This window comes from Triticum dicoccoides, chromosome 3A (genome assembly GCF_002162155.2).
Source record: "Triticum dicoccoides isolate Atlit2015 ecotype Zavitan chromosome 3A, WEW_v2.0, whole genome shotgun sequence".
Classification (NCBI taxonomy): Eukaryota; Viridiplantae; Streptophyta; class Magnoliopsida; order Poales; family Poaceae; genus Triticum; species Triticum dicoccoides.
The window spans coordinates 588,317,591-588,331,314 of NC_041384.1; the positions used below are offsets into that span (position 1 = coordinate 588,317,591).

The 13,724-nt window shown below is 48.6% G+C and overlaps 2 protein-coding genes across 3 annotated transcripts in view; one reads left to right on the forward strand and one right to left on the reverse strand.

Annotated features, from left to right (window-relative positions):
- Positions 1-6,714: 6,714 nt before the first annotated feature.
- LOC119269400 (WUSCHEL-related homeobox 8-like) lies at positions 6,715-10,912 on the forward strand. The gene is made up of 3 exons (XM_037551226.1): positions 6,715-8,087; positions 10,020-10,550; positions 10,638-10,912. The coding sequence occupies exons 1-3, from the start codon at positions 7,877-7,879 to the stop codon at positions 10,691-10,693; spliced, it is 798 nt and encodes a 265-aa protein (XP_037407123.1). The 5' UTR covers positions 6,715-7,876; the 3' UTR covers positions 10,694-10,912.
- Positions 10,913-11,046: 134 nt separating this feature from the next.
- LOC119269399 (probable LRR receptor-like serine/threonine-protein kinase At1g06840) overlaps positions 11,047-13,724 on the reverse strand; it is a 13,280-nt gene continuing 10,602 nt past the window's right edge. For both annotated transcript variants that reach the window (XM_037551223.1, XM_037551225.1), the window contains exons 15-19: positions 13,136-13,422; positions 12,813-12,864; positions 12,233-12,483; positions 11,938-12,072; positions 11,047-11,632 (exon numbers count right to left, since the gene is read on the reverse strand). In XM_037551223.1, the coding sequence (XP_037407120.1) occupies positions 11,267-11,632; positions 11,938-12,072; positions 12,233-12,483; positions 12,813-12,864; positions 13,136-13,422 (1,091 nt within the window). In that variant the 3' untranslated portion in view covers positions 11,047-11,266. The remainder of the gene's footprint in view (positions 11,633-11,937; positions 12,073-12,232; positions 12,484-12,812; positions 12,865-13,135; positions 13,423-13,724) is intronic.

Sequence of the window (13,724 nt, forward strand, 5' to 3'; positions counted from 1 at the left end):
TGCTACTGCTGGATGGAGTCTTCCTCAACCTCTCCCTCTCTCCTTGTTGGATCAAGGTATGGGAGACGTCACCGGGCTGTACGTGTGTTGAACGCGGAGGTGCCGTCCGTTCGGCACTAGGATCTCCGGTGATTTGGATCACGACGAGTACGACTCCTTCAACCCCGTTCTCTTGAACGCTTCCGCATAGCGATCTACAAGGGTATGTAGATGCACTCTCCTTCCCCTCGTTGCTGGTTTCTCCATAGATAGATCTTGGTGACACGTAGGAAAATTTTGATTTTTTGCTACGTTCCCCAACAGCTTCACCCCCAGAGCTGCCGCAGCTTTCATGCCAGCTATGAGGCCTTCGTATTCTGCGATGTTGTTGGAGACCTTCTCGCCCTGCTGAAAGCAGAGCTGCATAGCGTAGTAGAGCTTGTCCTGAGTGGGTGAGATGAGCACCGCTCCAGCCCCCGCGCCCTGGTGTGCGAAAGCATCATCGAAATACATGACCCAGTCGTCAGGCGCCTCACTTCCCGGAGAGAGGGACTGATCTTTGCCTATTTCAAGCACCGGGGCGTCCGTCCATTCTGCCACGAAATCAGCGAGTGCGGCTCCCTTGATGACCCTGGTAGTGCTGAACTTCAACTGGAATGCTTGCAACTCGATGTTCCACTCAGCGACCCTTCCAGCAGAGTTGGGGCTCCTGAGCACTCTCTCCAATGGGTAGGCTGAGATGACCTTGATAGGGTGGCCCTGGAAGTAGTGCCGCAACTTACGCGAGGCCACCAAGAGCGCGAGTAAGAGCTTCTGAGGCATTGGATATCGTGCCCTTGCGTCCCGCAACACTGTGCTGACGAAATACACCGGGTGCTCGACGAGAGCTGGCGCGTTGGTGAGGCTCGTGTCATGCGGAAGTTGGGGCGTCTCCTGAGGTAGTGGAACCCCTGATGCTTGATCGCCTGTCGGGACCTCGGCGGCGTCGTCCTGCCGAGCTTGGTCTTCTGTTGATGCTGCTACGGCTCTTGCGTCATCTCGGCTGGTGGCGTAGCTCGGCGCGACGCGCCTTTGGCTTGGTGCTCTTCCCAAACCGCCACCAGAGCCGCGCTGGCGGAGTACGGGGTGGCGGCAAGATAAAGCACTAGGGGCTCGAGAGGTCGTGGCGCCACCATCACTGGAGGGCTGGTTAAGTATCTCTTGAGGTCTTGAAAATCTCGGTCGACCTTCGGGGTCCACTCGAATGGGCCCTTCTTCATCAGCTTGAAGAAGGGTAGGGCGCGCTCTCCCAGCTTGGAGATGAAGCGCCCCAACACAGTCACCCGACCAGCCAACTTCTGCATTTCCTTAAGGGTCTGCGGTGGGCTCATGTCTTCAATGGCCTTAATCTTTCCTGGGTTCGCCTCGATCCCTCTGTGGGATACGGGGAAACCCAGCAGCTTGCCGGAAGGGACACCAAACACGCACTTTTCTGGGTTAAGTCGCAAGTTCACCTGACGTAGGCTCGTGAAAGTCTCCTCCAGATCTTGGATCAAGGTTCTCGCCTCCCGAGACTTCACCACAATGTCGTCAACATAAGCCTCCGTGTTTCTCCTGAGCTGCCGCCCTAAGGCGATGTGCATCAACCGCTGAAAGGTCGCGCCCGCATTACGCAGTTCAAAAGGGATGCAAGTGTAGCAGTACACCCCACACGGGGTCAGGAAGGCTGTCTTCTCTACATCTTCTACCGCCATCTTGATCTGGTGATACCCTGAGAACGCGTCCAGGAAGCACAACAGGTCACACTCGGCGGTGGAGTCGACGATCTGGTCGATGCGTGGGAGCGGGAACGGGTCTTGGGGGCAGGCCTTGTTGAGCTTGGTGAAGTCGACGCACAGTCGCTCCTTCCTGCCTTTCTTTGGCACAACGACGGGGTTCGCCAGCCATTTGGGGTACCGAACCTCGCGAATGGCACCTGCCGCCTCTAACTTGCGGGTTTCTTGGACGATGAAGGCCTGCTTCTCCGTGGATTGCCGTCTCGCCCACTGCTTCACAGGGCGTACATTGGGGCACACCCTTAAGTGATGTTGAATCACCTCTCCCGGGACCCCCACCAGCTGTTCGGGTTCCCATGCGAATATCTCCTTGTTTGCGCGCAAGAGATTCACCAACGCTTCCTCTTGGCTTGGGTCGAGGTCGGCACCTATGGTAAAGGTGGCTCCCAAGGACCCGTCCTCATCGACCGGCACCTGCTTGGTTTCTGCCTTGTCTTGGGTGAACAACTGTTTCTTCTTGGTTGGTGCGGCTCCCTTGGCCCTGGAGGCACCCGCGCCGGCGGGCTGCGCCGCGGAGGCGGTCTTGAGGGCAAGCTTGAGCGCCGCCAGGGCCTCCTTGGCGTCCCCCTTGATGGTGAGGACACCCTTGCTCCCTGGCATCTTCAAGAGGTTGTAAGCCGGATGGGTTGCTGCCATGAACTGGGCCAAAGCTGGGTACCCGAGGATGGCGTTGTAAGGGAGGCCGATGCGGGTGATGTCGAAGTCGACCAGCTCGGTGCGGTAGTTGCCGCGCGTGCCGAAGGTGACAGGGAGGCGGATCTAAACCAGGGAGTGGGCGGTGCCACCGCCAACCCCTAAGAAGGACTTGCTGAGGCGGAGCCGCTCGAGCGGTATGTGCAAAAGGCCGAAGGCCTCCACGGAGAGCACGTTGAGGCCGGCGTCGCCGTCGATGAGGGTCTTGGTGACGGCCACGTTACAGATGATGGGCGTGCAAAGCATGGGAAGCATGCCCGAGCCGACGGTAGAGGCGGGGTGGTCCCCTGCGTCTAAGGTGAGATTGGCCTCGGGCGCGTCCCAGCCCGGCGGGGCCCCCGAGCGCCTGGAAGCGGTGCCAATTTGGCGAAGGAACGGCTTGACATGACGATCTGAAGGCAGTGCTTGCGAGCCGTCTAGGAGGGCCGCGACCGCGTGGTGCGCCGGCGCCGCGTAGCGCGCAGTGAAGAGGCCGCGCAGCTCCTGCCAAGATGCCACCATGGATTCGGGGAGGTTGAGTAGCCAGGCGCGCGGTGCGCCAGTGAGGGCCATGGGAAGCCAGTTGGCCATGACCTTATCGTCTCCCCTGGCCTTGAGGACGTCCTCCTCATACGCTAGCAGAAAAGCCGACGGGTCCGCCGCGCCGTCGTAGCGCGGTGGCATCTCCGGTTTGAACTTGGGCGACCACTGCACCTGCCGTAGGGCGGGGGCCAAGGCTAGGACACCGACAACCTGCCATGAGGGCGAAGCGAGGTGGCGGCGGAGCATAGGTCGACGAAAGGAAAGCTACGACGCACCCCTACCTGGCGCGCCAAATGTCGGATCTCGGGTTCCGGCAAAATCCTTAAGGTTCGAACACTGGGGTGCGCGTGAAGATCTCCCCCTACCGATCCACGTCCTAACTTCGCTAAGATCTCAAGGGCTAACTCGACGAACTCGCAACACAAAGAACACAAGATTTATACTGGTTCGGGCTGAGGATACCCTACTCAAGTGTGGTGTAGTACCCTACTCAAGTGTGGTGTGGTGGATTGCCTCTTGGGCTGAGGATGAACAGTACAAGGGGAAGAACAACCTCCTGAGGAGAGGTGTTCTTGTGCTTGGTGAACTTGTGGTTGTTCGGATCTCATCCCCTAGCTATGGTGGTGGCTAGTCCTATTTATAGAGGCCCTGTTCCTCTCCCCAAATATTGAGCGGGAAGGGAGACGACAACGGTCAATTTGAAAGGGGACAACTAGTACAACTTATCCTGACAAAAGCAGTCTTCGCCTACAAAAGGCTCTGGTGGTGACGCCGCCTTGGGCTCCATGGTGACCTTCGTCTTGCCATCTTGCTGGTCTTGGTCTCGTTGCACTGATATGGAAACCTTTGCTTGATGCCTCGGTACTCCGCGTCTGTGCTTGCTTCCTTAGCACCAAAGAGGAAACAAGGACACCATGCGCTGGCGCCCGCCTGATCTTAATCGTCATGGCTCACGTCATTGAAACCTCGCGAGGTTTGCCTTGCCTTGAACTCTCCGCCCCTCGCGAGCCAGCCTGGTGAGGGCGCTCCCGAGGAGGTCTTGTGTCGTCCGCCTCGCGAGGCTTGGCCCCTCGCGAGGGTCTTGGGTGCTTGTTGGTGAAGATGGGCCGTTCGGGCCTGCTCATAGAGCCACGTCGTAGGCCGCAGGCAGGCAAATCTGGGGGCCCCCGTTCCCAGAACACCGACAACCAGGCATGTGAAAGCTTGCACTGCCATACTTGAAATAGTGACTTCATAAAATCTTGGGATTTGGTTCTATTTTTTTGACATGGTGATACGTCTCCAACGCATCTATAATTTTTTAATTGTCCAATGCTATTATATTATCTGTTTTGGATGTTTTATATGCTATTTTATATTATTTTTGGGACTAACTTATTAATCTAGAGCCCAGTATCAGTTTCTGTTTTTTTCCTTATTTTTGAGTTTTGCAGAAAAGGAATATCAAACGGACTCCAAACGGAATATCTGTTTTGCATGTTTTATATGCTATTTTATATTATTTTTGGGACTAACTTATTAATCTAGAGCCCAGTGCCAGTTTCTGTTTTGTCCCTGTTTTTGAGTTTCACAGAAAAGGAATATTAAACGGACTCCAAACGGAATATCTGTTTTGGATGTTTTATATGCTATTTTATATTATTTTTGGGACTAACTTATTAATCTAGAGCCTAGTGCCAGTTTCTGTTTTGTCCTTATTTTTGAGTTTTACAGAAAAGGAATATCAAACGGAGTCCAAACAAAATAAAACTTTCGTTTTTCTTGGACCAGAAGATATCCAAGAAGCTTGAAGCTTGGAGAGGGGGGGGGCAGAAGAGTCCTGAGGACTCCACAAGTCCTCAGGGCGCGCCCCTGACTTGTGGGCCCCATGGAACTCCTCCAATCCTATTTTTGCTCTATAAATTCCTAAATATTCCCAAACGACCAGAAGCGTCCATCAAAATACTTTTCCACCGTCGCAAGCCTCTGTTCCCGTGAGATCCCATGTTGGAGCCTTTTCCGGCATCCTATCGGAGGGGGATTCGATCATGGAGGGCATCTATATCAACTCTATTGCCCTTCCGATGAAGCGTGAGTAGTTTACCACAAACCTACGTGTCCATAGCTAGTAGCTAGATGGCTACTTCTCTCTCTATGATCTTCAATGCCATGTTCTCCTTGATGTTCTTGGAGTTCTATCCGATGTAATATTCTTTTGCGGTGTGTTTGTTGAGATCCGATGAATTATGAATTTATGATCATATTATCTATGAACATTATTCGACGACAACATCTACGACTAAGGGTTTGAATTTTAGGGTAAAAATGTTGTGCCCGAGCATCAAGAACCGACAACGTTTGGCCCGTTCATCCAATTTCATCATGAAATGCGTGATTGACAACTCACATTCAACTTCAAGATGATCTGGTTTGAGCACATGTTGATTCACCTTGGCAACCACTAGATGTATCGGTTCAATTCCTTTCGATGTATTTGTGACAACTTCAATTTGATTGTAAACTTTATGACTTTATTTAGTTGTGAAATACTCCCCCCATTTTGAAATAAGTCTTTTTTTAGAGATTCTATAAGTGACTACATTGAACCTACGCTCTAAAATACGTCTACATATATCCGTATGTTGTAGTCTATTTGAAATGTCTAAAAAAACTTGTATTTAGGAACGAAGGAAGTATTTATTATTTGTGGTACTATGTGATTTTTATTTGGTTGTAAATATGCATAGTTTGTTTTTGGTTTAAAGATATATGCATGAAAAATAAGTCGGTTGGACGAAATGCATTCGTCGGTTGGGCGCATTGCCTGCCGGACAAGACCCCTTTGACTGAGGCTGGTCACAATGGGGAGGAACTTAGGAGTAACATCACACACTCCAATACAACTTTGCTTATGTATCACATATTTAATGAAGAGAGATGTGCTTGCGGTAACTAGCTAAGGCTGGTCACAATGGGCAAGAACATAAGCTAGTAACTTACACACTTCCCTAGACTATGCTACTACCTCCATAGTGGGTAGGAACATCTATGTAGTATCATGCAAAGATGTATTTATTAGGTTATAGACTTATTGTTTCTTGGAGTGTGTGATGTTCCGGTAACTTAGCTAGTTACCACAAGCACCTCTCTCTTCATTAAATATGTGCCACATAAGCAAAGTTATATTGGAGTGTGTGATGTTACTCCTAAGTTTCTCCCCATTGTAACCAGCCTAAGTTACCGGAACATCACACACTCCAAGAAACAATGAGTATATAACCTAATAAATACATTGTTGTATGACACTATATAGATGTTCCTACCCACTGTGAAGGTAGTAGTCTAGGGAAGTGTGTAAGTTACTAGACTATGTTCTTGCCCATTGTGACCAGCCTGACCCAAATGGCAGAATCCAGACTATGATGCGTTTTAACTCGACTGCACCACGTACGTGGCCATGCACGCACGCGGCTAATATTCTCCGCCGGCGTTGACGAACACACCGATCGGAATATGATGCGTTTTAACTCGACGCGGAAATGCGCAAGCCCATTCGGCCTAACGGGCGCGTTTCGTCCGGCGCTACACTACAAGAATAATCGGTACCAGTAAATATACGAACACGTATGTACGAGTATAAATAATGGAGGCGAACGAGACAAGCAACAGCGGCCGGCGAGTGGAGTGGAGTGGAGTCGTCTTGGTCGTGAGCTTTTTCGTTCGTCCCCCACACATCCACATGCCCACGCCATCATCATTCTTCCTTCCCCTCCCTTCACGCACTCCTCTCCACGCTTCCCTTCTACTCCTCCTCCTCCCCCCTTCCCCTATCCACTGACACACACACAGACGTGGATCCTCTGACTTTGCAATCCCTGCCATACCCTGCCTTTGAGTCACTGACAGGTGGGCCCCATGCTTTGTGGGACCCGTGTGTCAGTGACTCAAAGGTAGGCTTGGCCACGGCAGGGATCCTCGTCCCTGACACACACACCTCATTTGAAATGGAAACCGTCTTTTATCTCCCCACCTGCATCTTGCCTTGACCAGGCAAGAACCGGCAGAGCAAATTAAGCTGAAGAAACACCAGTAGAAATTAAATCAAATTAATTCTCTCGGCCGTGCATGGGATGGCCATGGCGTTCTTGAAGCCAGCGGCAGCACTGCGAGGAGGCGAGTGAGTGCTGAGCCTGAGCCAGTGCCACTACCTCCAAGACAAAATAGCCAGGGAGAGAGAGAGAGCCAGAGTAGTACTACTAGAGTATAGTTCCCTGCCTGGTTTCTCTGTCCAGCTTTTCCCAATCCAAAGCTGCAAGCCTTGGCACGAGCTGTCGGCTTTTTCTTCTGCCCCTTCTTCTTCTTCTTCGGCTCCTCTGTCGCAGACACCTCCTCTTCTTTCTCCATTCCCTCGCACTTCTTCTTGCAGTAGGCAGACCTGTTTCCTTCCGGCGGCTCCACCCCGAGCCCAAACTCCGGCCCGCGCCCACCCACAATCCTGCGCCCCACGCCCCGCCCCCCGAGCTCCACCCGCGCCGGCCCCAGAGCTGCCTCCGCCAGCACCTCCGGCCCCGTCCCCGAGCCCCACCCGCGCCTCCGCCAAAGTTCTCCCCCGGCAGCACACTTCGTTCCCAACAATCACGTACGCACATACCCCAGACGGCTGGAGGAAAACTGGGAAAGGCGCCGTATCCATCTTGCTCTTTCCTTTCGCGAGCCTCCACCGCCCCGCCACAGCCGGGATTCGGGATCGGCCGAGCGGATTTCCTTCCGTTTCCACGGCACCAGGATCCCGTCCTTTTCTTTCTTTCCAAAAATCCCATCCTTCCTGCCTCTTTCCTCCCCAGAGCCAGCCTGTGTGCCTCCTTTTTTTGCGAGTGAGCGGGCTGACCATGGAGTGGGACAAGGCCTCCGCCGCCGCGGCGGCGGCGGCGGCGGCCGGCGAGCCGGCGGAGGAGAGGGGCGAGGCGCTGGGGTACGTCAAGGTGATGACGGACGAGCAGATGGAGGTGCTCCGGAAGCAGATCTCCATCTACGCCACCATCTGCGAGCAGCTCGTCGAGATGCACCGCGCCCTCACCGCGCACCAGGACTCCATTGCAGGTACCCAACTGCACGCACATGCTTGACGGCTCCATCTACTCTTTTCTTTCTGCGTAAATAAAGCGAGTAAAAGTCTCTCTCTCTCTCAAGTGCTGTTCTTTTCTTTTAAGGGCGCAGCCTTGTTTCTTTCTGAATAAAATTCAGATGTTGTGGGCTTTGTCGGATCTGTAGAAGTACCATACTTTGTTATGTGCTGATGGAATGAGTAGTATGATTAGGATCTTTTTATCCATTTCACCAATTTTCTCGGTGAGAATACTGCTTTTAGCTGTTTGTCAGTTCATGCATGAGCAAGTCCCACACATTCCATTGCTGTTCTTGTTAATGTTCATATCATTGTTCAGTCAGTTGTTTTTGACTGGTGGTGACACATGACAGTACCATTTCACTTTGTCCATGCTAAGTAGGTGCTTAGTTGCGGCTATGCATCATCCTTTGAGATTATTTTGTTGTTGTTATAAGTAGATCGGTTGATGACTGTGACGCTAATGCAAGGGACCGACCGGTAGTAAGATGTGGTTCATGGTGTGTCGTTTTCTATCATTAATTATGCAGGGTACTGTTAATGTGTCTTATTTGCTTAGCATACTCATCACTCCTGAAGATAGCTACAGACATCCTCTTGATTAGTGTAACAAGACATTTGAGAGATTGTGTTGTCAGGCCATTGAAAGCATTCCCTTACTAACCTAAATTGTAACTTGCAAGCAACACTCCATTTGGTGGCGCAGACCAACAAGAGCAAAAGCTCAACTACGAAAAACCCTACTATAAATACATAACTGCAAGAAAGAAGAACGAAAAGGGCAAAGAACACAGCTGCCAACTAAGACTAGCCGTTGAGAGGGCAGGGCTCTTAGCTTCTTTGCCCCTCTTACAACTACAGCACTGCATTGTATTTGTAATTAATTCTGTTTTCTGAGGTCTTACTAACTGGCTTTGCCAGCTTTTTCTTGCCTAAATAACTGAAGAATTTACCGCACAGCTTGTTGCGAAACCATACTCTTTGCATTTGTTATTTCCATGCTCCCTGTGAAAGTATAAATTCTTCAGTTATTTGCGTAAATAGTACAAGAAAGTGCCAGATCATCAATTTGATGACTTGTTATGAAGTTAACAACAGGCTGGGCTCACTCCATGCACTGGAAGAATTTATTTGCTCTAGGTTATATTCATGGCTATGACCTTGTGGTTTATGCCACACTGTACAAAACTGTATGATCAGTCACCATGGGGCGTGGGCAGTATGTGTTAAGTTTTGTCAGTGGCACTGTGGGAACATTACATTAAGATCCAGAGAGGACCTTAAACGCTGCAAAATAAATGAAATAGGGACCCAAGATTGTCATGTGGCCATTTATGATTTGTGCCATGTTCCCATGTGCTCCACCATTTTGTTCCGCGATCTTCTGCCATTCTATAGAATGTAAGCTTGACATGCAGGAATCTGATAGCATGTTACTTATTATCTTTCTACTGGGCCCAACACTAATTCTTATTCTGCCACTCCAATAATTTTATCACTCACATACGATTTGCACACTTGTCCATATCGCAGTGAAACATTAGTTGATACTTTATTCTCAAGTCAACTAACTAGATTCCTTCAAAACTTAAGCATGTTTTTCTTCTTTCCAGTTAGCAACATCTGTGAACTTCCTGACAGCCTTGCAATATTTTTTCTACCATCCTAGTTTTTTTTAATAATTCATCTAGTACCACTAAAAGATTGTGCTTTATGGTAAACTCTGAAAACAGAGACCTGTGACAAGAGTTATTTTAGATATGCTCCTGAAACACAGTGTGCGGGTCTGCCCATTCTCAATTTTTTGGTTTGGTCTATTCTACTGGTGTTGTCGATAGAACAGTTAGTTTCCCAACAACAGTTAGTTTTTTCTGTAGTCAAAACTGAGATTTCACTTCTGTTTTCAGGTATGAGGCTTGGTAATCTGTACTGTGATCCTCTAATGGTTCACGGAGGCCACAAGATCACAGCGAGGCAGCGATGGACACCGACCCAGATGCAGCTGCAGATCCTCGAGAGCATTTTTGACCAAGGAAATGGAACACCAAGCAAGCAAAAGATAAAGGATATCACAGCCGAGCTCTCGCAGCACGGACAGATTTCAGAGACCAATGTCTACAACTGGTTCCAGAACAGACGTGCACGCTCGAAGCGGAAGCAGGCAGCCTCTTCTCTACCAAGTAACACCGAATCGGAGGCCGAGGGAGACGAGGATTCCCCGACCGACAAGAAGCCTAGATCAGACGGGTCACAGCAGCAGGGCATGGCTGTGAGAGCTCACAACCCCGAGAGGATCTCGGAGATGCACCGTCACTTTGACGCAGCAGAGCGTGAGCAGGTCCGCGGTCCGATGTATGGGTCCAGCAATGACAATGGCCCGAGACCGTCGGGCGGTCTGGGCCAGATGTCCTTCTACGAGAACGTTATGTCGAATCCAAGTATGTTCAGGAAACACCATTTCTTCAGTAGACAGTATAGCTCTATGGAGGCCTACTGAATCTGATATGATGTTGATTTTTTTGCAGGAATCGACCAGTTCTTCCAGTACCGGACGGGCGAAAGCTTCGACATGTCTGGGTGACACGAGATGTTGTTTAGCCGACAGGAGTTGGGGTCTGAGAAGTTTGCCTTAGTGTAAAAAAGCAGTATGCGTTGGTTATCGCGGTCTTGTCGACCTCCTCCTGAGAGTAGTTTAGCTCGAGTGGAATTGGTTTGATTTTCTCGTGGAAATAGTTTGAGAAGCTGATATATACAGTATTTGCCCTTAGCCTATATATTAACTTTCAAGTGTTGGTATGCAGACTCTGGGTTTGCAGTTTTACAAGGTAAGCTGTTTTGGGTGTTCATTTTTGTCAGCCTCAATGTTACAGTGTAAATGTAACCAATATGGTTAGCCAGGCCTCCGAAAAATCAATTGAGTTTCCAGCCAATATAACCTTAGCTGAAAAGAATTACCCCAGTTAGCATTCATCATTTTGCACTCGCCAACAGTGTCTGCCAAATACACCTCCCATGATAGTCAAACCCCTGATCATCAAACACACACACACACATCATCAACAACAACACACCCATTTCAACATGTACATAAGAAGAAATCGCCCGGCAGGAACTGTCCTCCACACCCATTTACAATGCAAAGAGCGCGACAGCACTAACGAGGAGTCACCGACATCCTGGAAGGGACGCTGTTGTCCATAAGCCCGCTGCCGGAGGCATGGGACGAGTCGAAATGCTCTCCGGTGGTCGTTATGAAGGAGTTCGATGTAGATTGAGTTAGGGTGGCCAAGGAGCCCGTCTCCATGGAGGTCACAGACAGGAGATCTTCTCCTTCAGGCAGAGCGCTACGGATGTCGTCGAGTTCCCTGACGATGTTGGCCATGTAAGGCCTCGCGTCGCTCTCGTCCTGGCAGCACTTCAGGGCCAGTGAGAGGAACTTCGTGGCGAATTCTCGAGGGCACCACGACATTCGGCTGTCGACGATTCCGGAAACGTCTCCTGATTGGTAAGCCGCCTTTACCTACATTGAGGATCAGGTTAAATAGTTCAGCAGTAAAGTTCTACTGAATTAATAACACTCTTACTGAACTGTCAAAAAAGACTCCAAAGCAAAGATTTAGTACTCCCTCCGTACACAAATATAAGAGCAGTTAGATCACTATACTCCCTCTGTAAACTAATATAAGAGCGTTTAGATCACTACTATAGTGATCTAAACGCTCTTATATTAGTGTACGGATGGAGTACTATCTACCCTGTTTGTGACCTGCGAACAGTTGATTGAACTGTAAATTTAGATACGGGTCAGGGTGGGAACCTCCGTACCTCTCTAACGATGTTTTTACCGAACTGGATTGGCTTCATCCCGGTCAATAGTTCAAGCAGCACAACACCAAAGCTATAAACATCGCTTTTTTCTGTCAATTTATTAGTTAGGAAGTATTCTGGATCAAGATAGCCCTGCCAAAAGAAACATGATGGATAAGATGAGCCCAACTAGCACAGTAAAAGTTGAATAAGTAGTAGGCTCGGCTATTTCCTATTGTATTGCATGGAACATCAGTAATTAGATCATAGTGGGTGCAGATCTTGCTACATTGTTAGGTGTAATAAGACTTACTGGAGTGCCCTTAACAACAGTGGAGATATGTTCTGGCAATGTTCCTTCAACATCCGGGATCGGAGCAAGCTTTGAAAGACCAAAGTCGGCCACTTTCGCTACGAACTTGGAGTCCAGTAGAATGTTGGTGGTCTTAACATCACGGTGAAATATAGGAGGATCTGCCTCGGTGTGTAGATAGAGGATTCCCTTTGCAGCGCCCAACGCAATATGCAACCGCTGAACAAAGTTAAGAGGTCTTTTACAAGTTGCTGCGGAAAGTGTTAAATGAGATTAGGTGCTTGACATCCAACACAAGTTGAAGAATTACACACTTTGATTTTATCGATGATCAAACAAAAGAACATAATATACCAACACACATCACTGCTAAACACAAGAATTATAAATTCTGGGAGACGGGCTGGGATCATGATCGACTTCAACATACACAAAGATGGCTATATGGGGAGAAAATAAGTTACTCCCTCCGACCCAAATTAATTGTAACTTGTGCTAAAGTTGTACTAGAGCTGCGACAATTAATTTGAATCGGAAGGAGTAAGAAAACTTGAAAATGTGCAACTTCCCGCTTACTCACCAGAAAGATGATCACGTAGAGTGCCATTTGGCATGAATTCATACACCAGCATCTGCAAAATATAATTATCTATGAGCAAAAATTACTGTAGTCTGCAGATACTCTTCCATATATTATAGATTTGCAAACCTGAGGTAACTGGAAAACCCTAATCATAAGCATGTTTAGTACTCTCTTCGATCCATATTAATTGTCGTTGATTTAGTACAACAGGGAGTATAACATTACCAATATATTTTTGTAACATAATGTGTATGGGGTTGCGGGGGGATTTCAATACTATAGTATAAAATATGTAAAATGATTCGAAAATTGAGACACACCTGTTCGACTTCTTCATCACAATATCCAATCAGAGATACCAAATTACGATGATGCAATCTTGACAGCAATTCTATTTCTGTGCAAAATTCATTTGAACCTTGCAGAGAATGTTCATGTGCTCGTTTGATTGCAACGGTTGCTCCATCAGCTAGATTTCCTTTATAGACTTTTCCATAACCTCCCTCACCAATTTCAGCTGAATCATCGAAATTATTTGTTGCTGTAGCCATTTCTTCAAACGTGAAGGATCTCACAACATCAACCTTGACAGAAAACCTCAATAGTACTGGAAAATTATCACCTCTTCAGATGTTGTAGATTGAATTTGGTGTCTACTCAATTCTAAAGTTTAGTTGCTATAGAGTTGAAACAAATCAGATGTTGTCTCTCTAAAACTCCGATCTCGTGTATTAGGATGAGGCCAAGTAAGAACTGATATGATAAATTCACAGTTTAAATCCAATTACTAGTATTACAGAAAGACTGAAAGAGTAGCTTCCTACTAAAAGTACACTGCTTATATATGTCACTAGTATTGAATTCATGCTCTAGCCAGTTACTCCGAAGCCTGATCTGATGGAGAGAGGC